The sequence below is a fragment of the Sylvia atricapilla genome, chromosome 19 (genome assembly GCF_009819655.1).
Source record: "Sylvia atricapilla isolate bSylAtr1 chromosome 19, bSylAtr1.pri, whole genome shotgun sequence".
In the NCBI taxonomy this organism is placed as follows: Eukaryota; Metazoa; Chordata; class Aves; order Passeriformes; family Sylviidae; genus Sylvia; species Sylvia atricapilla.
The window spans coordinates 4,435,510-4,454,738 of NC_089158.1; the positions used below are offsets into that span (position 1 = coordinate 4,435,510).

Below are 19,229 nucleotides of genomic sequence, written 5' to 3' on the forward strand. Positions count from 1 at the left end.
TTCTCTCACAAATCCCCAGCTTTTCTTTCCCAGATGAAAACACATGCTATTTCCTAACCTGTTTCTGAGCACAGTGGACCCCCTCTCCGTTTCCCCCTCCATTAGGCTTTCCCTGTCGTCCCCAATAGTTGTATCTGTCCATAACACCATAGTCTCCCTAAATATCCTAATCCTCCAGATGATCCCCTTTGATCAGCACTGTGTATGTTCAATAAAGCCTCTGAATACCAGGGGATGTCAGGTTGCTCGAAGGGATAAAAGAGAGGATGCAATGGAGGGTGGAGATAGCTCCAAATTAAAAATGTCAGGGAATCATAGAATTGTTTAGGTTGGAAAAGATCTTGAAGATCATCAAGTCAAACTTAATTCAGCAGTGCCAGATCCACCAGTGACCCATGTCCTCCAGTCCCACAGGGGAATATGGCTTTGTGTGTATGGACTAGTGTTGGTAAAATACCTGCAGTCAGAACTGCTGGAGCTGGGCCTGCTGGTAATCAGGGCAAGTTCTGTGCCCTTCTTTAGGGGTCCAGTGTGTTTACAAGTACTACTGTTGTTTGTGATGATTAAGGTTATTTTCATTACTAACAAATCATTTTACTGCTTTTGTCTTGTTAAATTTTAATTACTTATCACATATGGCAGACACACATTAATATGCTTCTTTTAAGTAACCTGCATAAACCAGAGTACTTTGAATTAGGTCCTGGTGATGACAAAATGAGCACTTGGCATTGAGGATTCACATTCTCTCCTCTCTTTCCCCCTTCAGGGAGTGTGTGAAGAGGAGCCCACAGAGCCCGAAACCCGAGGGCTCCGACTCGGTGACATCTCAGTCCTCCCCCAGTGAAGAGGCTGGAATGATGACTGAGGTGAAAGTGAAGACAGAGGTACCAGATGACTACATCGAGGAGGTGATCTGGCAGGAAGACACCAAAGATTCCAAGAACATCAAAGATGGGCCGGGGGATGTGCCTGCGGAGATCTGCGTGGTCATTGGCGGCGTGCGCAACCAGCAGACGCTCGGTAAGGCACAAGGCCCCTTCCCTCAGGGGCTGTGGGGACAGGAGGAGGCTCTGGAGAGCTGTGCCTGGACACTCAGCTCTGCTGGAGGGCCCAGAGCCAGGGTGAACATCAGTCTTGGGGTCCTGGCTCAGGATTATTGACCTTCTGTGTATCTTTGCATCTGGTTGCCCCTAAAGGCTCAGCCAAGATAGGAAAGAAAAAGCTCCTTATCTTCTTTTGGCACGTTCAGGGACTTGCCCATCAGTCACCTGCAGTACCTGGTGAGCCCAGGGCTGGGGGTGTGTTTGACACAGACAAGGGACTTCGAAAGGAAAACTTGAGAAAGAGCTGAGATGTTCTGAGGAAAGTTGCTCGAGGAATGTGGATGCTTTCTATAAATGAGTCTGAGCTCAAGAGCAGGTTTTACAGGTTGCTGTTTGTTTTCCTGATCACTTCAGTCATCAGTCAGTTGTGGGAATACTTTGGCTCTGGACTGCCCTGTGGTGTTCCTGTCCCCACCCCACCTCCCACTGTGATGAGAAGCAGCTTTTTCTTTTTTCTGTGAACATCAAACTGTCCTCTCCTCCTGCTCCAGGGAAAGGGGCTGGCTTCCTGCAGGAACCTGGCAAGGCACCACTCCTGCACTGCCTCTGTTGTCCCTGGACCGGAGCAGGTCCCTGCAGTGTGTCTGAGATCCAAAGGCACTTGCTAATAAAAAGAAGGAAAAGCACTTGGACCAGGTTTCCTTTATGGGACTCAGGAAGAAGCTGATTTGAGCTGCCCAGCATTGCAGTTTGGGTCGGTTTGTCCTGCAGGGGGAGAGAAAAGAGGAATTGATGTTGGATTTTCTCCCGGGTTTTGTTGATCATTGTCCACACTGCTGGAAAGAAAGCCAGGAGATGTCCTCAGCTGGTGATTGTCTCAGAAGCACCGTTGTTCTTCCTGTCCTTTCCACAGGACAGCCACAGCAGGGCGGGAGGTCAGCGCTGTCTGTGCAGGTCTAGGGAAAGCCGAAGAAGTCCACAACTATTTCTGACATAAAGATTTTACAGTTTGGAAGAAATGCTCTCTGTACTTTCAGAGTTTTTTTGTGCCTCTGCAGCTCTTGATTATTACATGGGCAAAGCTGAAAAGCATCCCTAGTGCCCTGGGAGGGAGAGGTGGAGCTATGACTGATGGGCAGCAATGGGAGCTTCTGGTCCAGCCACAGCCACCAGCCCTGGTGAAAGCACCTGCAGGTTGGGTGTTTGCCCTGCAGGACCCTCTTCTCCCCACAGCCCCTGGCTGGGCAGCAGCAGCTGGTGTGCAGTGGGTGTCCTCTGGCAATGGTGGTGCCCAGCTGAGCTTCTGCAGTGGGGATGGGACTTCTGCTCTCAGCTGACTTGGGTGGAGTGGAGGGGAAGCCAGTGAGGAGCTGCTGAGGGCACTGGGATTGTTCAGCTGCAGCACAGCAGACTGAGGAGAGACCTCAGCCAGGGGCTTCAGTTCCTCCCAAGGGACAGCTCTGATCTCTGCTCGCTGTGACAGGGAACAGCTGGAGCTGGGCCAGGGTTGGGCTGGAGATGAGGGAAAGGTCCTTCCCCCAGAGGGTGCTGGCACTGCCCAGGCTCCCCAGGGAATGGGCACGGCCCCGAGGCTGCCAGAGCTCCAGGAGCCTTTGGACAGCGCTGCCAGGGATGCCCAGGGTGGGATTGTTGGGGGTCTGGGCAAGGTCAGGACTTGATCCCTGTGGGTCCCTTCAGTTTGGGCTATTCCATGGTTCTGTGATTCTGTGTTGTCCCTGTGGAGAGCATTGGGGACAGACTGGTGTGAGGGGGTCACTCACAACGTATGGACACTGTAGGGAGAAGGACAGATTCATTGACCAGTTACAAGTTGCTGAAAGCCATATGACCTTGAGAGCTTCTATCTGGAAGGGCCTTTTCCAGTGAAACACCCATTATATTGGTCATTGTAAAGCTGAGCTTCTTTAAAGGCAGTTTGGTCTGGAGGTGATGGGGGTTGGTGCCAATTCCTTTGTGAACAGAGCCCTGGAAGTGCCCCTGTCTGCCGTTCACATGACCCTCACGTTTGGGGAGGTGCCTTTGAATAACTCCTGTTTGGCCATCAGGTCCTGTGCTCCGTGTGCACAGCCCATGGTGCCCAGAGAGCAGCTCCTTGTGTCTGCTGAGCTCTGGTCCCCTCTGTCCCCCCATGGCAGTCACACACAGGCACTGTGCCCAGCTCTGCACACACCAGGAATGTGCCCCGTGTGCCAGTGCTCCACTGGCCATTCCAGCTGCTCCACTGGCCATTCCAGCTGCTGCACTGGAGCAGCCTGAAAGTGTGACCTGCTGATGCTGCTGGTGCCTCTTGCCTCTGGAGCAAAGGCTTTGTGACTCTGCTGCTGCTGCCCAGCACTTCCAGGAGCTTTCCTTGCCCTGGGCTCTGGGAGCCCTGTATCTCAATCACTTCCTCTGTGCAGACAGGCAAGGCTTTGGTAGGGTTTTTTTCATCTTCATCAGGGAAGCTGGGACTGGAGATGTTGAAAATGGTTATTTTTATAGCAATTCCTGATGAAGTGGTGAATCAGGAGTGACTGAGCCCCTCTCCTCTGTGTGGAATTGCTGGCCCCCAGCCTGTCTCCTTTCAGAGTGTGCTGGGGACAGTTGGTTAAATGGGGGATGTGTCTGAGCCATGACCACGGTGCTGAAGGTTCAGGGCACATGTGGCTCCAAGTGACAGCTTTTCTGCAGGGCTCAGCCTTGGGACTCGGCTGAAATGCACATTACAAGATTTACGTCTCTTTTCTGAGTCACACATCTGCTCTATTTATATTTTTAGTTGTTACTTGGAGCAATTTATAACAGGGATTCCCAGCTCAGTTGCTGCTATTCCCTTGCAGCATTTACATCAAACCAGGCCTTGTGTCTTTTGCCTCCTGTTTGCTTGCACCAACTCCTGTCTCTCCTGGCACTTTGGACTACTCCAGACTCTTGCCTCCTTCCTTGTGGAGCACCCCAAACCCCGTGGGGGCTGAGAGGAGCTGTACTGGGTGGGATGGTTGTGGGATGTACTGGGGAGAGCGGCCACAGTCCCCAAGACAAAGAGCTTTTTGTGGGTTTCGACCATTTTCCTTTCAGCTGCTTTTCCACAAAAGTCTTTCAATCCTGTGGGATCCCCCTCTGGCATCCCAAGCAGAGGAAGCCAGTGGAGAGGTTGGCTCTCACCTGGCTGCTGTCAGCTGCAGCTGATCCCCTGCTCCACCCCTGACCCACCTGGAACCCCACAGTACCACCCCTGGGGTGGGGGTTCCTGCCCTGCACAGCTCAGAGGTGCCACATTTCCTCTTCTTCTCTTTCTTCTGGCAAGATTCATGTGCTGACCTCAGGCCAGGGTCATTTGAAGAGCCCCAGCACATGGACACTTCTCAGGGCAGGGGAAGTCAGGGCAGGGAGGCACACAGGTCCCACCATGGAGCTGTCTGGAGAGGAGAGGAAAAGCAAAGGGCACTTGGTTGTAATTTGGGAGAAAGAGGGAGAGACTGTCAGATGTCATCATTTCCTCCTGTTGGGAATAGCATTAGGTCAGTATTTGTGTCCAGTTATCTATGAGCTGATCAGGAGAAGTTTGATACAAGACTCCTTAAGCTCTCAATCTGCTCACCCAGTCTGGTGCTTTACGAGGAACATTTTGGAGAGGACTTTTTAAGTAATGCATTAAATCAGAAATGTTCCTGAGACAGAGTGAAGAGAAAATCCTTCTGCTCTGAGCTCCTCTGCCCATCTCCCATGCACACATTGGGTTCATGCCATGGTGCTGATGTTTCAGTTGCTGAGCTGCTCAGCATATGAAATTCAAGAGCACTTTGGATTCTCCCTGGTGAGGTAAAACAGCACTGCAGAAGCCTTAGGAAATTCTGTGAGACCTCTGACATCTTGTCAGGAAGCCACAAGGACACGTGGGTCTTGGAAATTTTTAATAGGCTTACCCATCATTATTCCTTGGAAATGCATCCACTTTAAGGGCTTTTTTCTGATTTCTTTTTGCACAATTTAGATGGAAAAGCAGTGGAACGTGGCTCTCCCGTTGGATATACACGAAATCGATATTCAGGGACCTGGATTTTTGACCATGCATTGAGATACACGTCCGGTATGTGATGGAAGGGTGTGAAAGTCTAACCAGGGCTCAGGGAGCAAAGGAAGCTCTGGAAGCAATGGGTGCATTGCCCAGATTTCAGCTGCGAGGCTCAGGAAAAGCCCAGCCCAACTGAGTGCACCAACTAACCCCAAACCTTCCCCATCTCCCCTCCTGCTACCTCCAGCTGTGACCTGCATGACACACCCTGAGTGGACAGTGACCTCGCTGCTGGTGTTCCAGGGCCACGTGGGGATGTTCTCTGCAAGGCCTTAACACACAGTGATGTCCTTCCTCCACTTTTCCTTTCCTCCACACTAACAGCACACCTTTTGTGGCAAGTCACCCTTCCTTTCTCTAATGTGAAGGCTTGTGGTGGGCTGAGCACACAGCTGTTGTGGCTGCTCAGTTGTGTCTCTGCCTCAGGTCTGTAACACACCTCCCTCACACCCTCCCCAACTCCCTGGAGCACCTGCTCTACCACCCCTGGGCAGGGGCTGAGTGCAGGTTTCCCACTCAAAGTTGACTCCAACCTCCCCTAGGTTCTACTTGAGCCCTGGGAGCTTCAGGACACCTGCACAAAAGCCCTGGCCTGGGACATGTGGTCCCTGTCCTGCCTCAGCTCCTGTCCCTGGTGTCCAGCACAGCCCCAGCACCAGGGCTGCAGCCTCTGCTCAGGCTCACAGTGCAGAAGGAAGGCACTGCACAGTCACCTGGACAGCTGACCTTCTTGGAGAACTTCTGCACAGCCAACACATTTATGTGCCAGATTGTCTCCAGAGGAAGTCGGAAATACAATAAAAATGGGAAAAAATCCTAGAGCCCCTCACTGTGTTTGATCTGTTTGCACCAACTCACAGAATCACAGAATGCTTTGGGCTGGAAGGGGCCTCCCATGGGCAGGGTCACCTTCCACTGTCCCAGGCTGCTCCAAGCCCCATCCAGCCTGGCCTTGGGCACTGCCAGGGATCCAGGGGCAGCCACAGCTGCTCTGGGCACCCTGTGCCAGCCCTGCCCACCCTGCCAGGGAACAATTCCTGCCCAATCTCCCATCCAGCCCTGCCCTCTGGCAGTGGGAGCCATTCCCTGTGTCCTGTCCCTCCAGCCCTTGTCCCCAGTCCCTCTGCAGCTCTCCTGGAGCCCCTTCAGGCCCTGGAAGCCTAGGTCTCCTGGAGCCTTCTTTTCTCCAGATGAACTCTCCCAGCCTGGCTCCAGGACAGAGGGGCTTCAGCCCAGTGATTAACTCTGGACTCATTTCAGTTCTTCCCAGTGCTTCATGAGCAGCCAGCGCTGTTGGGATATGGGTGGGCATCAGTCCCATCGTGCTGCTGCTTCAGCTGAACCTCAGCTGTGCTCAGGGCTCCTCTTTGCAGGCCCAGAGGATGGTGAGTGCTCTCATCTGCTGCTTTGGGGCTCCAACTCCAGGAGTTTCCAGAAAATAATTTGGAGGCTGGTGGTGAAAATAATCAGTCTTTGAGCCTGGGAATGAGGGCTGGCAAACGCTGCTGACCTGCTGATATCCCAGGTTTCGCTCAGGCAGCCTGTGTGCAGTGACCACAGGTGGTGACTGTCCCACAGATGTGTATCTATATAAAATACAGTGAAGTAGGATTATAAAAATGCTCTGGAGCAGATCAGACACAGCCAAGTGCCTGTGCTATCAGAATATGTGAGTATTTTTTCAGCTGGGTACTCTGGTGTATCAGACTGTGGCGAATAGCCTCTTTCAGCATCAGTGACAAAGGAGCCTCCCCAGCTCAGGAGACAGCCCCAAGTGGTGCTATCAGCGAGAGGCAGGAATTCAGGGCTCTGACACTCTGAAGGGAGGTGTTTTCTTCCCAGGCTATAAGCATGAGACACGGGAAGGGGAAAAAGGACCGTGGGCATAGTGTGTTCAGACAGCACCCTGAGTTTGTTCCTTTGAGTAGCTCCAGGTGAGTATTGCTGTGAAATGCTGTTTGGGAATGTTTATCTGGATGTGTGTCAATGTTTTTGTTCTCATTTGTGCCTGCTCCCTGAGTTTTGCAGTTTGGCATGGTCAGGAAAAGATTGTTTCAAGGTCGTGTGAGGAAAGGTGCCAGGAAATGAAATTCTGCATTCATATCGAATTAATTCAGCCCTTTTTTCTCCAACCTCCTCTCCAGTCAAGTGATGCTCTCACCCTCTCAAAGAGCACCATAGGGATACTAGTTCCACAGCTCTGGTGGACAGTTAAGAAATTCAGTGCATTCTGCAAATAAGAGCCTGGAAAGTGAATTTATAGCCTGTGCAACAAAGTGAAGTAGAAAAAAAAAAAAAAAAAACAAAAAAACAGATTGAATCAACTCAAGTAACAAATCTAAGGAAATTTCTATCTGCCTGTTCAATAACAGCAGAGTCTAAATTCATGGCATAACTTCGTCATTACAAATGGCTCTCCCAGCTCTGCTCCTCTGGTTTCATTTCAAAAGACTGTTTGCAGATGTGTATTTTCTGGAATTAGAGACACAAATTGAGAAGAGAGACTACTGTGGTCATGTGCTTTTCCTTAAAAAGGGCAAAAGTTCTATTTGTATCTATTTGGTTTCCTCTGGGTGGATATTTACCAAATCTCTGTGGGTTTCTTGGGAAATTTGTACATTGTGCATTTCTTGAGAAATTTTGAAAACTCCTGGCCTTGAGATAACATATTGCCTTCTTTTTTCAGTTGAAAAGGATTTTTTCCCAGCTACTAGGAACTTATTGAAAAGTAATTCATGGTTATTTCTGTCCATAGGAAACATTAGTCATTATTATAAAATTATAAGTCAGGCTATTTTGAGAGCCGCCCTTTCACGTTAGCAAAGTTAAAAAGATACACTGAAAATGTAAGTTCAGGATAATATGCCAAGGAGTCTTAAAGAGATTAAAGAAAAGAGGCTGAAAGAAAGAATAGTGTCTGGGATAGTGATTTCCTGCATTTATCTCCATGAACCTTCCAAAAATTACTCTGCTGCAAAGTGCACCCCTTTGTCCAGAATTGACGGACCAGTGTGCAGGGAGGCTGTTTCTACTGATCTCTCATGGTGATGTGTGCTTCTCTCTCTTGTTTTTCAGGGTCTTATGAGTGTGGAATATGTGGGAAGAAATACAAGTATTACAACTGTTTCCAGACCCATGTGCGAGCACACAGAGGTATCTCAGTCCTGCTGGAATCTTGGGAGTCCTGGGATAACACAGGTTCAGGGCAGGCTGAGGCTGGAGATGAGGGAAAGGTTCTTCCCCCAGAGGGTGCTGGCACTGCCCAGGCTCCCCAGGGAATGGGCACGGCCCCGAGGCTGCCAGAGCTCCAGGAGCCTTTGGCCAGCGCTGCCAGGGATGCCCAGGGTGGGATTGGTGGGGCTCTGGGCAGGGACAGGAGTTGGACACCTGGAGGGTCCTTTCCAGGATATTTTGTGCTTTCATTTTTATTTTCAGGAAGGTCTTGAATGTTGCTCTGCTACTTCCCTAGTCCCCAGTAATTCTTCTCTGGGGTGTCCCACTGAGAGGAGGCCAATGCTAAACTTTGGGGCTGTCTCAGCTTTGTGGCTCTTTACTGCAGCAATATTTCTCCCCAGGCCAGGAGCAGCTCCTGTGTTTGGGGTAGTATTTACAAGGGCATCACTTGTGTGCAGGGGGAGCTCAGCTCACAGTTTCACCTGGCGTGTCCCAGTGCCAGCAGTGTGCTGGCATCTCCCTGAGGTGCTCTGTGCTCCTGCCCAGCTGGGAGTTCCATCCATCCCTGAGAAGTCAGCCTGGCAGGATATAAATCAGATATGGGCACTGTGACTGCTGTATTTTAATGTTCAGTCAAAATGCTCCTTGAGCTGTCCCTGTGCCCCTGCTGTCAGCTGAGGTCACTTCCCAAATGCACAGTGTGCAGGAAAGGTCTTGTGCTTTGTCAGGAGTGGCTTGATCTGAGTTTTCTGTAAGACTGAACAATCCAATGTTGCTTAATTGCAGAAATGTGAAAGTTTGAGGTGGTTTATTCAAAGTGTAGTTTGCAGGATTTGGAGCTCTGAAAAACCACAACAGCAGGGACTGGAAAGCAGCTCCTCCTAAGCCTTCCTCTGGGTTTGTTTCCTGTCCCCAGAGGTGAGCACTGGAGTCACTGTGCCAGGCTGGCAGGAGCATCTGCTTTAGCTCCTCAGGTGTAACCAGTGGTTGAAAATCCAGGAATAATAAAGGCTAATATTAAGTTTTAAATGCTCAAACTCTCAAAAGTCAGCACATGCACAGCTGAGGAGTAAACATGCATCCTTAACTGCTCAGAGTTTGTCACAGTCTCATAACACATCCTTAATTGCATGGTTGCGTATTTCTTGTGTGCTGTTTAATATCACAGAGCTGCTTCTGCACCTCTGGTTACACAGAATTGTTTTTTCATGCTGGTATTTCTTTTCTAAATACCAACAAAATTCCTTAAAGTCCTTTAAATGTGGCTTCAAGTGGCTTTGCTCTGCAGCTTAAGGAAAAAAATCCCTAAACCAACAGAGATATGCTTTACCATTACATCACAGCATTGCAATAATTTTGCAATAGTAATTGTAGCATTTAAATGTGGGACAAGGATTGCTTTTATTTTACTTCTCTTCCCCAAGCACTGTGGGATCTTTAATTTGGCTGGAATTTTAGGAGCTCTTTTAGTATGAGGTCACCTCCTGATGTGTGATCTGATTAGTCTGTATTTATTTATATTTTGATAATGAAATTAAGCAATATATTAAATTATATGGGTGCATCATCGTAGACCTGTACATTTGATATCCATAGTTTTGACATGAATTCAGTGGAGACATGACTTTACCTTTTGCTTCCAAGGTCTTTGTCACGAGTAGTTGAAGAAGATGGAAATTTTTGAAATTCTGAATGTGGAAATTTATCACTAATTCTCACATCAGTGCTGGAGAAGCAGAATTTATATCCGTGACACTGAGAAAGTGTTGGTTTATGTTACTGTAAATGGATGCATGTAGTAGTAACATTTACGGTGCATTCAAATTGTCTTAAGACAATAAAAATACAAATGAGTTATTTATTCATCTACACTCTTCAGCAAGAAATGAAACTGCAAACACGATGCAGCTCTGGCAGTGGGATTCTCCCAGGGGGCTGAGGCATTGTGTGCCTGGCTGCAGAGGAATAACCTGCTGGGAAAGGTTAAGGACAGGTAGGAAAAAATAAGGAAGGATTCTTTGGATGAAAGCTCTGTGTGGTATTACCAGTGTAAGTTGTGCATGGACTGGACCAAGAATGGTGCTGGGATGGCAGAAGATTGCAGGAGTGAAGGGGATTTTTGTGAAAGATTTTATTGCCCCAAGGCTTCATAGAGGAGAAGGAGCTGGTGCTGCCAGGGTGAGAAGTGTGGGATAACGTGGTGAGATCGGAACTGAGGGTGTCACCCTGCACGTTCCTGTTCTCCCTGTGATTTCCAGTCCATGTCTCAGATCCAGTGCCAGGGCACTGGCAGCCAGCTCTCCCAGGGCTGCTTTCCTCGAAGCTCTGCAATGTGAGCTCCCTTGGCTCAGTCTGTGCAGTTCTCAGCTGCCAGAAACTCCAATCCTGGAACCTTCAGTCATTTCTTTCTGGCTGGATGAGGCAGCAGCCGGACTGCAATGGCAGGACCTGGATTCCCTCATTGCAGGATGGATTTTCTGGATGCCAGACATCAGTCATGTAACATCTTCCTTTCCCAAAGTTGGCCTGATCCTGGGAGACTCACCAGCTCAGCATTAGAGGAGCTAGAACAAACTGAGGCCCCTTTCTTCTCCTGAGGATTTTTTTGCCATCCCAGCAGCAATAGCTGCTCTTTGTGATTTTCTGAATGATACACCCCATCCCACACCTCTGCTCTCTGCTTGTCTATGTGGGTCCTGTGTCACTAACGGGCCTTGGCCAAGTCCTGGGATGGTGCTGCAGGTGACAGAGCAGGAGACAGAAAAGGCTCGGGCCAGGGGAGAGCAGAGAAACTGGTGTTGATCTGCTTTGGACCTTTGGGACAGAACAAAACATCTGTGTCACCAGCCCATCTGTCACCACTCAGTGACACAAAATGTAAGGTTTGGGGACCTCTAGTTGTCCTTGCTTTGACCTGGGTTATTTCTGAGCTGGTTTTTGTATCCAAGGTGCACCTGGGCCTTAGAGCAGGAGGAAGGTCTGTCACCCTCTCTACTTGTGCAGTCAATCCATCCTTATCCACTGCTTGTTTTGCCCTGTGCAAAACTTAATGTCTTCTCATTCTCTGAGCTGTTCAGTTCAACATGAAGAGTTCTGCCCTGGCAACATCGCATTTTTCTTTCCAATGAGCATTTTTTTTGGAAATTTTCTGGATTTTTTTTTTATAGCTGCACCTGCCTCCACTTCAGCTCTCTGTGGCAGACAAGTTGCGTTGGAGGTGACCCGTGTTCTAAAGGCTGATTTCTTTTCATGTCTGCCTTCAGGAGCAGGGGAGTTTATATTATAAAACAGGGCATTTTCTGAGTTTATTGAGCCTTCCCTCTGGTGCTGAGCACTGGCTGGAGAATTTCAGGGAAGGACTGCTCTGGCAGTTTGCAGAAGGGCTGAGGCAGCTCTGCTTCAGGATATCGCAGGGCCAAGTTCCCATTCTGCTTTCCCCCGAAAGCCGAGATCCAGGCACGGAAATCCCCGTGTAAGGGTTCTGCAAAGAACCAGAAACGGAGGTAAAGAAACCTCCCCGCTACGTTTCATCGAGGAAGAAAGGAAAAGGTTGTGTTCCTTCCCCTTTGCCTCCTCAACTCACAAATAAAATAAAGAAGAAACCCGACAAAAAAGTTACATCATGGAGCTGAAAGGCTCCTTTGTGAGCTGCTGTGCTGCCCCGCAGGATCCCGGCTCCTTCCTCCTGCTGGAGTTCAGCTGGAGCAGAGAGGCTGCGCGTTCCTGCTGCCCATGGAAGGCTCTGTCCCAAATGTTACCGCTTCGCCTACACGCAACCCAGGGCTTAAAAATGTTTTGCTTACGGTGCTTTTATTTTAGCTGTGTGGGGTTTTTCAGGTCATTAAAAGGTTTGGATTGCCTTCAGGAGTTAGTCAGCTAGAAAGTTCTGCTTTGTACGGTTGGGTCGTGTTTAAGCAACATGAGCAGCAAAGCATCTGCATGTTTTGAGTCAGGAAAATTATTTCACTTTCAGATAACTCCAAAAAAAAAAAAAAAAAAAAAAAAAAAGAAAAAAAGGCTGAAATTGCTTATTAGACTTTCAAACAGCAAATTTATAAACCTCTGGGCTAAGGCCAAGCAAGGGAGATTTGTACCCAAAGGAGAATTCTTCCAAAAGCAAAGAAAGAAAATAGCAAGGCTCGAGTTTAACCCTCGCAGGATATATTGCCTCTAGCCCAAGAATTGGTGGAAGTTCTCTGTTTCCAGATAAGCTTTTCTGGGCTGACTGCTGATTTTGCTCAAGTTATTTTTCATTATTATTTATTTACATTGTAAGTTGTTGCATTGCCTCCCTCCAAGCCCATCAGCTCTCCATGTCCTCCCCACAGGGCTGCCCCTCACCAGAACAGACCCTGGATGCTCTGAGTGGGGCTGGGTTCTTCAGGCCAAGTTTTGAGTTTCACCGGTTGTTAAAAAACTTCTCAAAGCTTTTCAAGTTTCAGATTTTCAATGTTTTCCAAGAACGGGTTCTGCTCAATTCAAAAAATATGAAAAGGAAGATGACTCATTCCAATGGTGAATATGGAAAAACACGTTTTTCCAAAGTGCACATTTTTTGTAGTCTGAGTTTAAGCGATTCTGTCACTGAAAGGATTTTGAGGTGAGGAGTAGAAATATAATAGATGAATAACCATCCCTGAGGAAAGATGGTGTTCCTGAGCCATAGAAAGTTGAGGTTCATTTGTTTATTTGTTACTGAAAATATCAGAAGATTTTGGGGAGATCCATTGCTCCATGCCCTGATCCCAAGATCCATTTTTCCTGTGCATATTTCCCAATCTGCAGCAGATACTCATATGAGATGCAGAAAGTTTCTTGGGACACAGGAGTTAACTGGCACATTTTCCAGCTTCCCTGCCCACCTCCCTATTCTTACTGACTTTTGCAACTTTCTCAGAAATTCATCTTTTGTTTCACAACTGTAATTACTTGGCCTGACCTCAAAGGTGATATAGAGTGGGCTGTAAGGGGATTTTTAGTTGGTGTTTTTTAAATTAATGAATACTTTAGTCATATGACTAGGAGTAACAACATTTCTTGATGCAGTTGAGAAATGGCTGTTCCTCAAATTTTGTGTGTTGCCTGATTCTTGTTAAATTTGACTGAAGTACTTTTTAAAGCTATTTAAAAAGTGCATATATTTTATGGTTTGTTTATGCCATTGCTTGTGAACACCAAAACAGCATTTTGCATAAATCGATTGTGCCATGCTGCTTTTTCTTGAATGATGGGTGGGAATTCAAACAAGTAGCAGCTATGGAAAAACCCTGGGCTTTGCTGTCAGGTTCTGCATCTGATACTGAGGGTTTCTGATCTGGCTCCTGAGTTTATAAAGTTGTGCCAAATTAATACTGTTGCCTAGGAAAATGATCTAATCAGGCAGGTTAATCAAGTAGAAATGTACAAATTCACAAACCCACAATCATTTGTTTTTATTATTTTTAAGAAATAAGGAAATTAAATGCAAACAGTGCTCAGTACTTCAGGTTGGAAATTTTAAATTCAAAACCACTGTGCCATTCTGCAGCTGTGGTTTCCAGTGCAGTGCAAACATCATTCCAACAGACATATGGAATATTCTGCAGCACAGTTACGTTATTAGATAATGTGACATACAGTATATGTAATTTAGGATGAATATGAAACACTTCAAACTGGCTTGGAAATCCTAATCGTTTATGATCCTTGACTTGTAACTTTGGGGTTTATTTTCCAGCTCCAGCTTTGCCTGTTGCGTTCATTTAGGGCTTGAATATGATCTCTGCTCTGTGCTTCTTGCAATCCCACACTCGACAGTGGAGGGAGCTTTTTTCCCCTTCTTTTCTCTCACTTCTGCCTTCAGTAAGGCCAGGACAGAGTCACCCTGGGGGGATTCCTGTGGCCTGTCTCCTGTGGAGGCTCTGCCATCCCTGCCTGTGCAGGGTGGGCAGGCACGGTGCTGGAGCCGGCTCTGCCAAATCCCGGGAGCTGAGCCGGGTGCGCTGTTCACTGCCTGCTGTCCTGGGTTCTCAGCACTTTGCATTTTAACAAACTGTGTCCAGAGGAGGCCATGGAGCTGCTCCCAGGGCTGGAGCCCCTCTGCTCTGGAGCCAGGCTGGGAGAGCTGGGGGTGCTCACCTGGAGAGGAGAAGCTCCAGGGAGAGCTCCGAGCCCTTCCAGGGCCTCAAGGGGCTCCAGGAGAGCTGCAGAGGGACTGGGGACAAGGGACAGAGGGACAGGACACAGGGAATGGCTCCCAGTGCCAGAGGGCAGGGCTGGATGGGAGATTGGGCAGGAATTGTTCCCTGGCAGGGTGGGCAGGGCTGGCACAGGGTGCCCAGAGCAGCTGTGGCTGCCCCTGGATCCCTGGCAGTGCCCAAGGCCAGGCTGGACATTGGGGATTGGAGTGACCTGGGACAGTGGGAGGTGTCCCTGCCATGGCTGGGGTGGAAGGCGATGGGCTTTAGTGTCCCCTCCAGCTGGGACCATTATGTGACCAGGGGCAGCTGCGCTTTACCCACGACCGCCCACTCTGTCCCGCGAGGGGCCGGGCAGGGCGGCGGAGAGCGAGGGAGAGATGGAGGCGGCGGCGGTGGGGGCCGGGACAGTGCGACCGGCGGGTCTAAGCGCAGCTCTTTCTCTTTGCAGACACCGAAGCTGCCTCAGGGGAAGGAGCCTCACAAGGCAGTAAGTAGAGCGGAGGGCCCAGGGCCGGGGGTAGCGGGCCGGGCGGGGGTCCCGCTCCCCGAGGTGGTACCGCGGGCGGCCGGCAGGGGGCGGGCCCGCCGCGGACATGGCGGCGGCGGCGGGACGGTGCGGCGGGGCCGCGGGCACGGCTCGGGGTGTCTCAGGGCACGGCTCGGGGTGTCTCAGGGCACGGCGGGGCCGCGGGCACGGCTCGGGGTCTGTCACGGCACGGCTCGGGGTCTGTCACGGCACGGTCCCTCACGGCCCCGCAGCCCAGATGGCTGTCGCTGTCCCCCCGCCGTGTTCCCGGGCGCTGCCCGCCGTGAGGGGACCGTGAGCGGAGCTGCCCCCGCCTGCTCTGCCGGGGAGGGGCAGGGCACTGCCGGCCTCTCTGGCGGCGTGCAGCCCGGTGTGATTGTTAAACCCTAAGTGCAGCTCGGGGTGTGTGCCCCAGCCCCGGGGAGGGACAGCGGAGCCGGGCACGGCTGAGCAGAGGGCTGGGGACAGACCCATGGCCTCTGGGCGGGCTGAGGGGGGAGATGGAGCCCAGCAGTTCCCGGGGACAGAACTGACCCATAACGGGCATGAAGCGGAGAGAAGAGAGGTTGGGCCGGCGTTGAAGGAGCGGCGCTCCCTCCTGCTGTGGAGCAGCCCGCCCACAGCGGTGTGTCCTGCATCCTCGGGGGTTTACCAAACCAGCCTGGGTAAAGTGCTGAGGAACCAGGACTGAGCTCGGAGCAGACCCAGCTTCGAGCAGGAGGTCAGATCAGAGATACCCTGAGGTCTCTGCCCACCTGGGTTTTGCTCTGTGTTAGGTGAGAGCCGTGATTCCCTCTGGAAAGGTAAGTTCCCAACATTGGTGGTTGCAGACGGCAGCTTGGAAGCACCAAACTTACCCTGGGTGGGTATAGAAATGTTAGATAAATAGTAAAGAAAAATAAAAAGTACAACCAGACCACCTTTTCTGAACACTTTCTTCCCCATGTTCTGTGATAGGTGAACAATTGGCATTAGCCTAGGGGGGGTCTTGGCTTTCTGTCTGCAAAAGGAAGCAGGACTGACTTCACTGCAGGTGGGGAATGGAGGTCCTCAGCCCAGAGCTAAAACATCTCAGTAGCAAGCAACCATCTCACATGAGTGTGTACACACAGTGTACTGCTCACAGGGCACCTGGGCTCTGCAGCTGAGCCTTTCCCTTGACAGAGTTCAGCTCCATGCAGGGCATGGAAACTCCTTCCCAGGCTCCTGTCACCTCCTTTGGTGTCTCTTTTTCAGTCATTGCTCAGCTGCCTGTTGGTGTTTTACTTACTTTGAGGCTTTACAGGCTCATCTCCTGGCTCCCTCGTAATGAATTTTGTTGGCAGGCACTGCTATGTTCTGGGCTAGGCTGTGTGCATCCTGGGCTTGCTGTTTGGGTATTGGGTACTTTTGCCAGAGCTTGGGAACCACCTTGTGCAAAGAGAGATTTTTTTTTTTTTTTCTATAAGTCAGTTTCTCCCCACCTGTTGTGGGAACTTTTTTGGCTGGAAAAGATAGGGCAGAGTGAGGTGTGAAGAGAGAAAAAGACATGAGGGCTCGCACCTTTGCTGTGTGGGCAGACTCGATGTTGTTGGAGCTATAGAAGGACTTCTGTGGATGTAACTGTCTCTTCTGTGGTGTCTGGGTCGTAGAGAGAGGGGGAGAAGGGAACATCATGGGCAGAATTCTGGGAGAGAACAGCAAGAAGCAGCTGCTCCTTACACCAGGGTTCTGAAGGGTTGCTGTGGTGGCACTGGGGATGGAGCAGGGAGCAGCAGGAGGGGCAGGAACTGCTTCCATCTCCATGTAGGGTCCAGCCTCAGCTCCCATGCAGGAGTTACTGACCCCCTTTTACCTGCCACACTCATATCCAAAAACAGCCTCATCTAGCTGAGAGAGGTGGAGGCAAAACTAAGCCAGCAGAATGGGGACATGGTGAGCGGTGGGGTAGGGAAAAGGGAGGAAGGATCCACTGTGGCCATGCCCTACTGGAGAGAGCCTGGACATGTCACCTGTCCTGCAGAGTGGATGTGGGATGGCTGGGCCGGTGCTGCTGTGCCTAAGCACACATGGTTGTCATTTCCTGACGGAGTCATCCTCCTCTTACCTCCTTGTGCTGCAGGGAAACAACTTCGCTCTCTTCTTTCCTCTCTGTGCCTTCCCCTCTGAGGCTGGAATAAATCCCTGGCCTACCCTAGTTGCTTCTGCATGTCTCTTCTCATTTTTGCACTCAATGGCTCTCTTGTTTCCTTGTCAGTCAGTTTGCTTCTAATATATTTTAGGAATTTTTTATTTATCTTTCCTTTCCTGCTATTTTTGCTTTGCCCGCTGCTGCTCTGCTGTTCCTCTGTGACCCTATCTGGCTGTTTACACCCTCTCTTATACAGATGTCTGCATTGTTCCAATCTTCCTCTGCTATTTCTATCTCATTGGGAAACCTCTACATTCATGGTCTCTGCAGGCATGATTTGCTGCCCTCTCCCAAAATTTCTCAGTATTTAAGGGATACAGGAAAGTGTTGTTTTCTCTCCTTTGTTTCTCTGTGTGGCATGGATTGCATCCATCCTGAACCTGTGAGTGAGGAGTCTCTTGACCAGCAGTGGGGCCCTGGATTAGTTCCTATAACTACATTATACTACATTAGTTCACATCACAAATTGCAGGGTTTGAAAAGCTCCTCAGATTTTCTCCAGGGTCACTTGCTGGAGCCAGCTGTGACTCACAGCCACCAGTGGTCACCCAGGAAGTGTTGGTGAAGGCAGCTTTGTGTGTCAGGTGACATCTCAGCTGCTGCCACCCGGCCTGTGGTTCAGTTCCTGTGCTGTGCTCCCTGGGCTGCAGGGAAGACAAGGGACTGACTGGTGGGTGAGGCTGTGCTGGAATGTGCCCTTGCCTTCAGGTCTGAGGGGCTGTTGGGGGAAGGCCCATTCTGGCTTTTTTCTTCCTGGGAGGAAGGAGTTGTGGGGCCAGCTGGAACTCAGCTGAGATCTCTTGTTTGTTCTCTGCCTTCCTAAAGAGGAGACAGTTGTGTTTAGACTTTCCAGCTGGGAAAGCACTTTGAAGACTCCCTTGAGGAAGAACTGTTACATTTAGTTGGTTATTTTCAGCCTTTGGGATTTATAGTCAATAGATGGTTTCTCTGGGACTCCCTTTATTTTTTTGGATCCATTCTTGAAGAGCCACACAGCTCTGTGGTGGTGAGAAGGGGATGTGCTCACAGTGACACTGCTGCATGGTTTTGGGACCTGCTTTTCTAGCCTTGGCTCAGGGTCCAAGACCAGAATTCCCACATGAGAGAGAAGAAAACAATGCAACTCACAATGCAACTAAAGATACTTGCCTGACTGCTAACAACTTTAACTGGCAGGGGCGAGGAAGAGAAGAGGGTGATTTTGAATAAACTATTTGGTATCTTTTCCTAGACAGCTGTGGCTAGTTCAACATCTGGCTCACTGATTGTTCCCATAGAAGAGTCTGGAGGTCTTTCCTGAGATGCTCACATGCCTGTGTGGTTTGCTCCAGACTCTGGGAAGTCCTCAGGGAAGGTGTTTGGGCTGGGCCTTGTGCTCTCATTCTCCATGGGAATTCCAGTCATGTTTAGGGGAGTTACAGACTGGAACAAACAGTCTCCCTCCTGCTGCTCACATTCCATAGGACATTCTTGGCACCCGGACAGGTTGCTGAATAAACCCAGGGGCAGGAGGGGGCCCAGGGCTCAGCAGGGGCAGGGACACAGCTGAGGCAGGGGCTCCTCTCACCTGAGCAGGTGTTTGCACTGTGCCAGGGGCTGGGGAGGGGTATGTTCAGTGGGTTGTGTCCAGTGCACATGTCCCAGATTGGAGACATAGCTACAGAACCACAGAGGGCAGGGTTAGATGGGATATTGGGCAGGAATTGTTCCCTGGGAGGGTGGGAGGCCCTCAGGGTGCCCAGAGAAGCTGTGGCTGCCCCTGGATCCCTGGAAGTGTCTGAGGCCAGGCTGATCACTGGGGCTTGGAGCACCCTGGGACATTGGAAAGTGTCCCAGCCCATGGCATGGGGTGGAACAAGGTGATCTTTAGAGATCCCTTCCAACTCCAGGCAGTCTGGGATTCTGGTTCTGTGGTTGGAATATTCAGTTGGAGTGTGGTGCCATCCTTTTCTGTAGGAAAGAGGAGTTTACATACAAGAAGATCTTCAGAGTGACCATAACTGACTTGCAGAGCTTGAAGGGGAACTGAGTTTTATGGTTGCCCATGAAGTTGACCTGA

At 50.0% G+C, this 19,229-nt stretch overlaps 1 protein-coding gene across 1 annotated transcript in view; it reads left to right on the plus strand.

Annotated features, from left to right (window-relative positions):
* The first annotated feature begins 772 nt into the window (after window positions 1-772).
* The window catches only part of ZNF618 (zinc finger protein 618), a 69,127-nt gene continuing 50,670 nt past the window's right edge, over window positions 773-19,229 (plus strand). Inside the window, exons 1-4 of the mRNA XM_066332572.1 lie at window positions 773-1,023; window positions 5,041-5,136; window positions 8,197-8,274; window positions 14,923-14,961. Coding sequence (XP_066188669.1) covers window positions 858-1,023; window positions 5,041-5,136; window positions 8,197-8,274; window positions 14,923-14,961 — 379 coding nt within the window. The 5' untranslated portion in view covers window positions 773-857. The remainder of the gene's footprint in view (window positions 1,024-5,040; window positions 5,137-8,196; window positions 8,275-14,922; window positions 14,962-19,229) is intronic.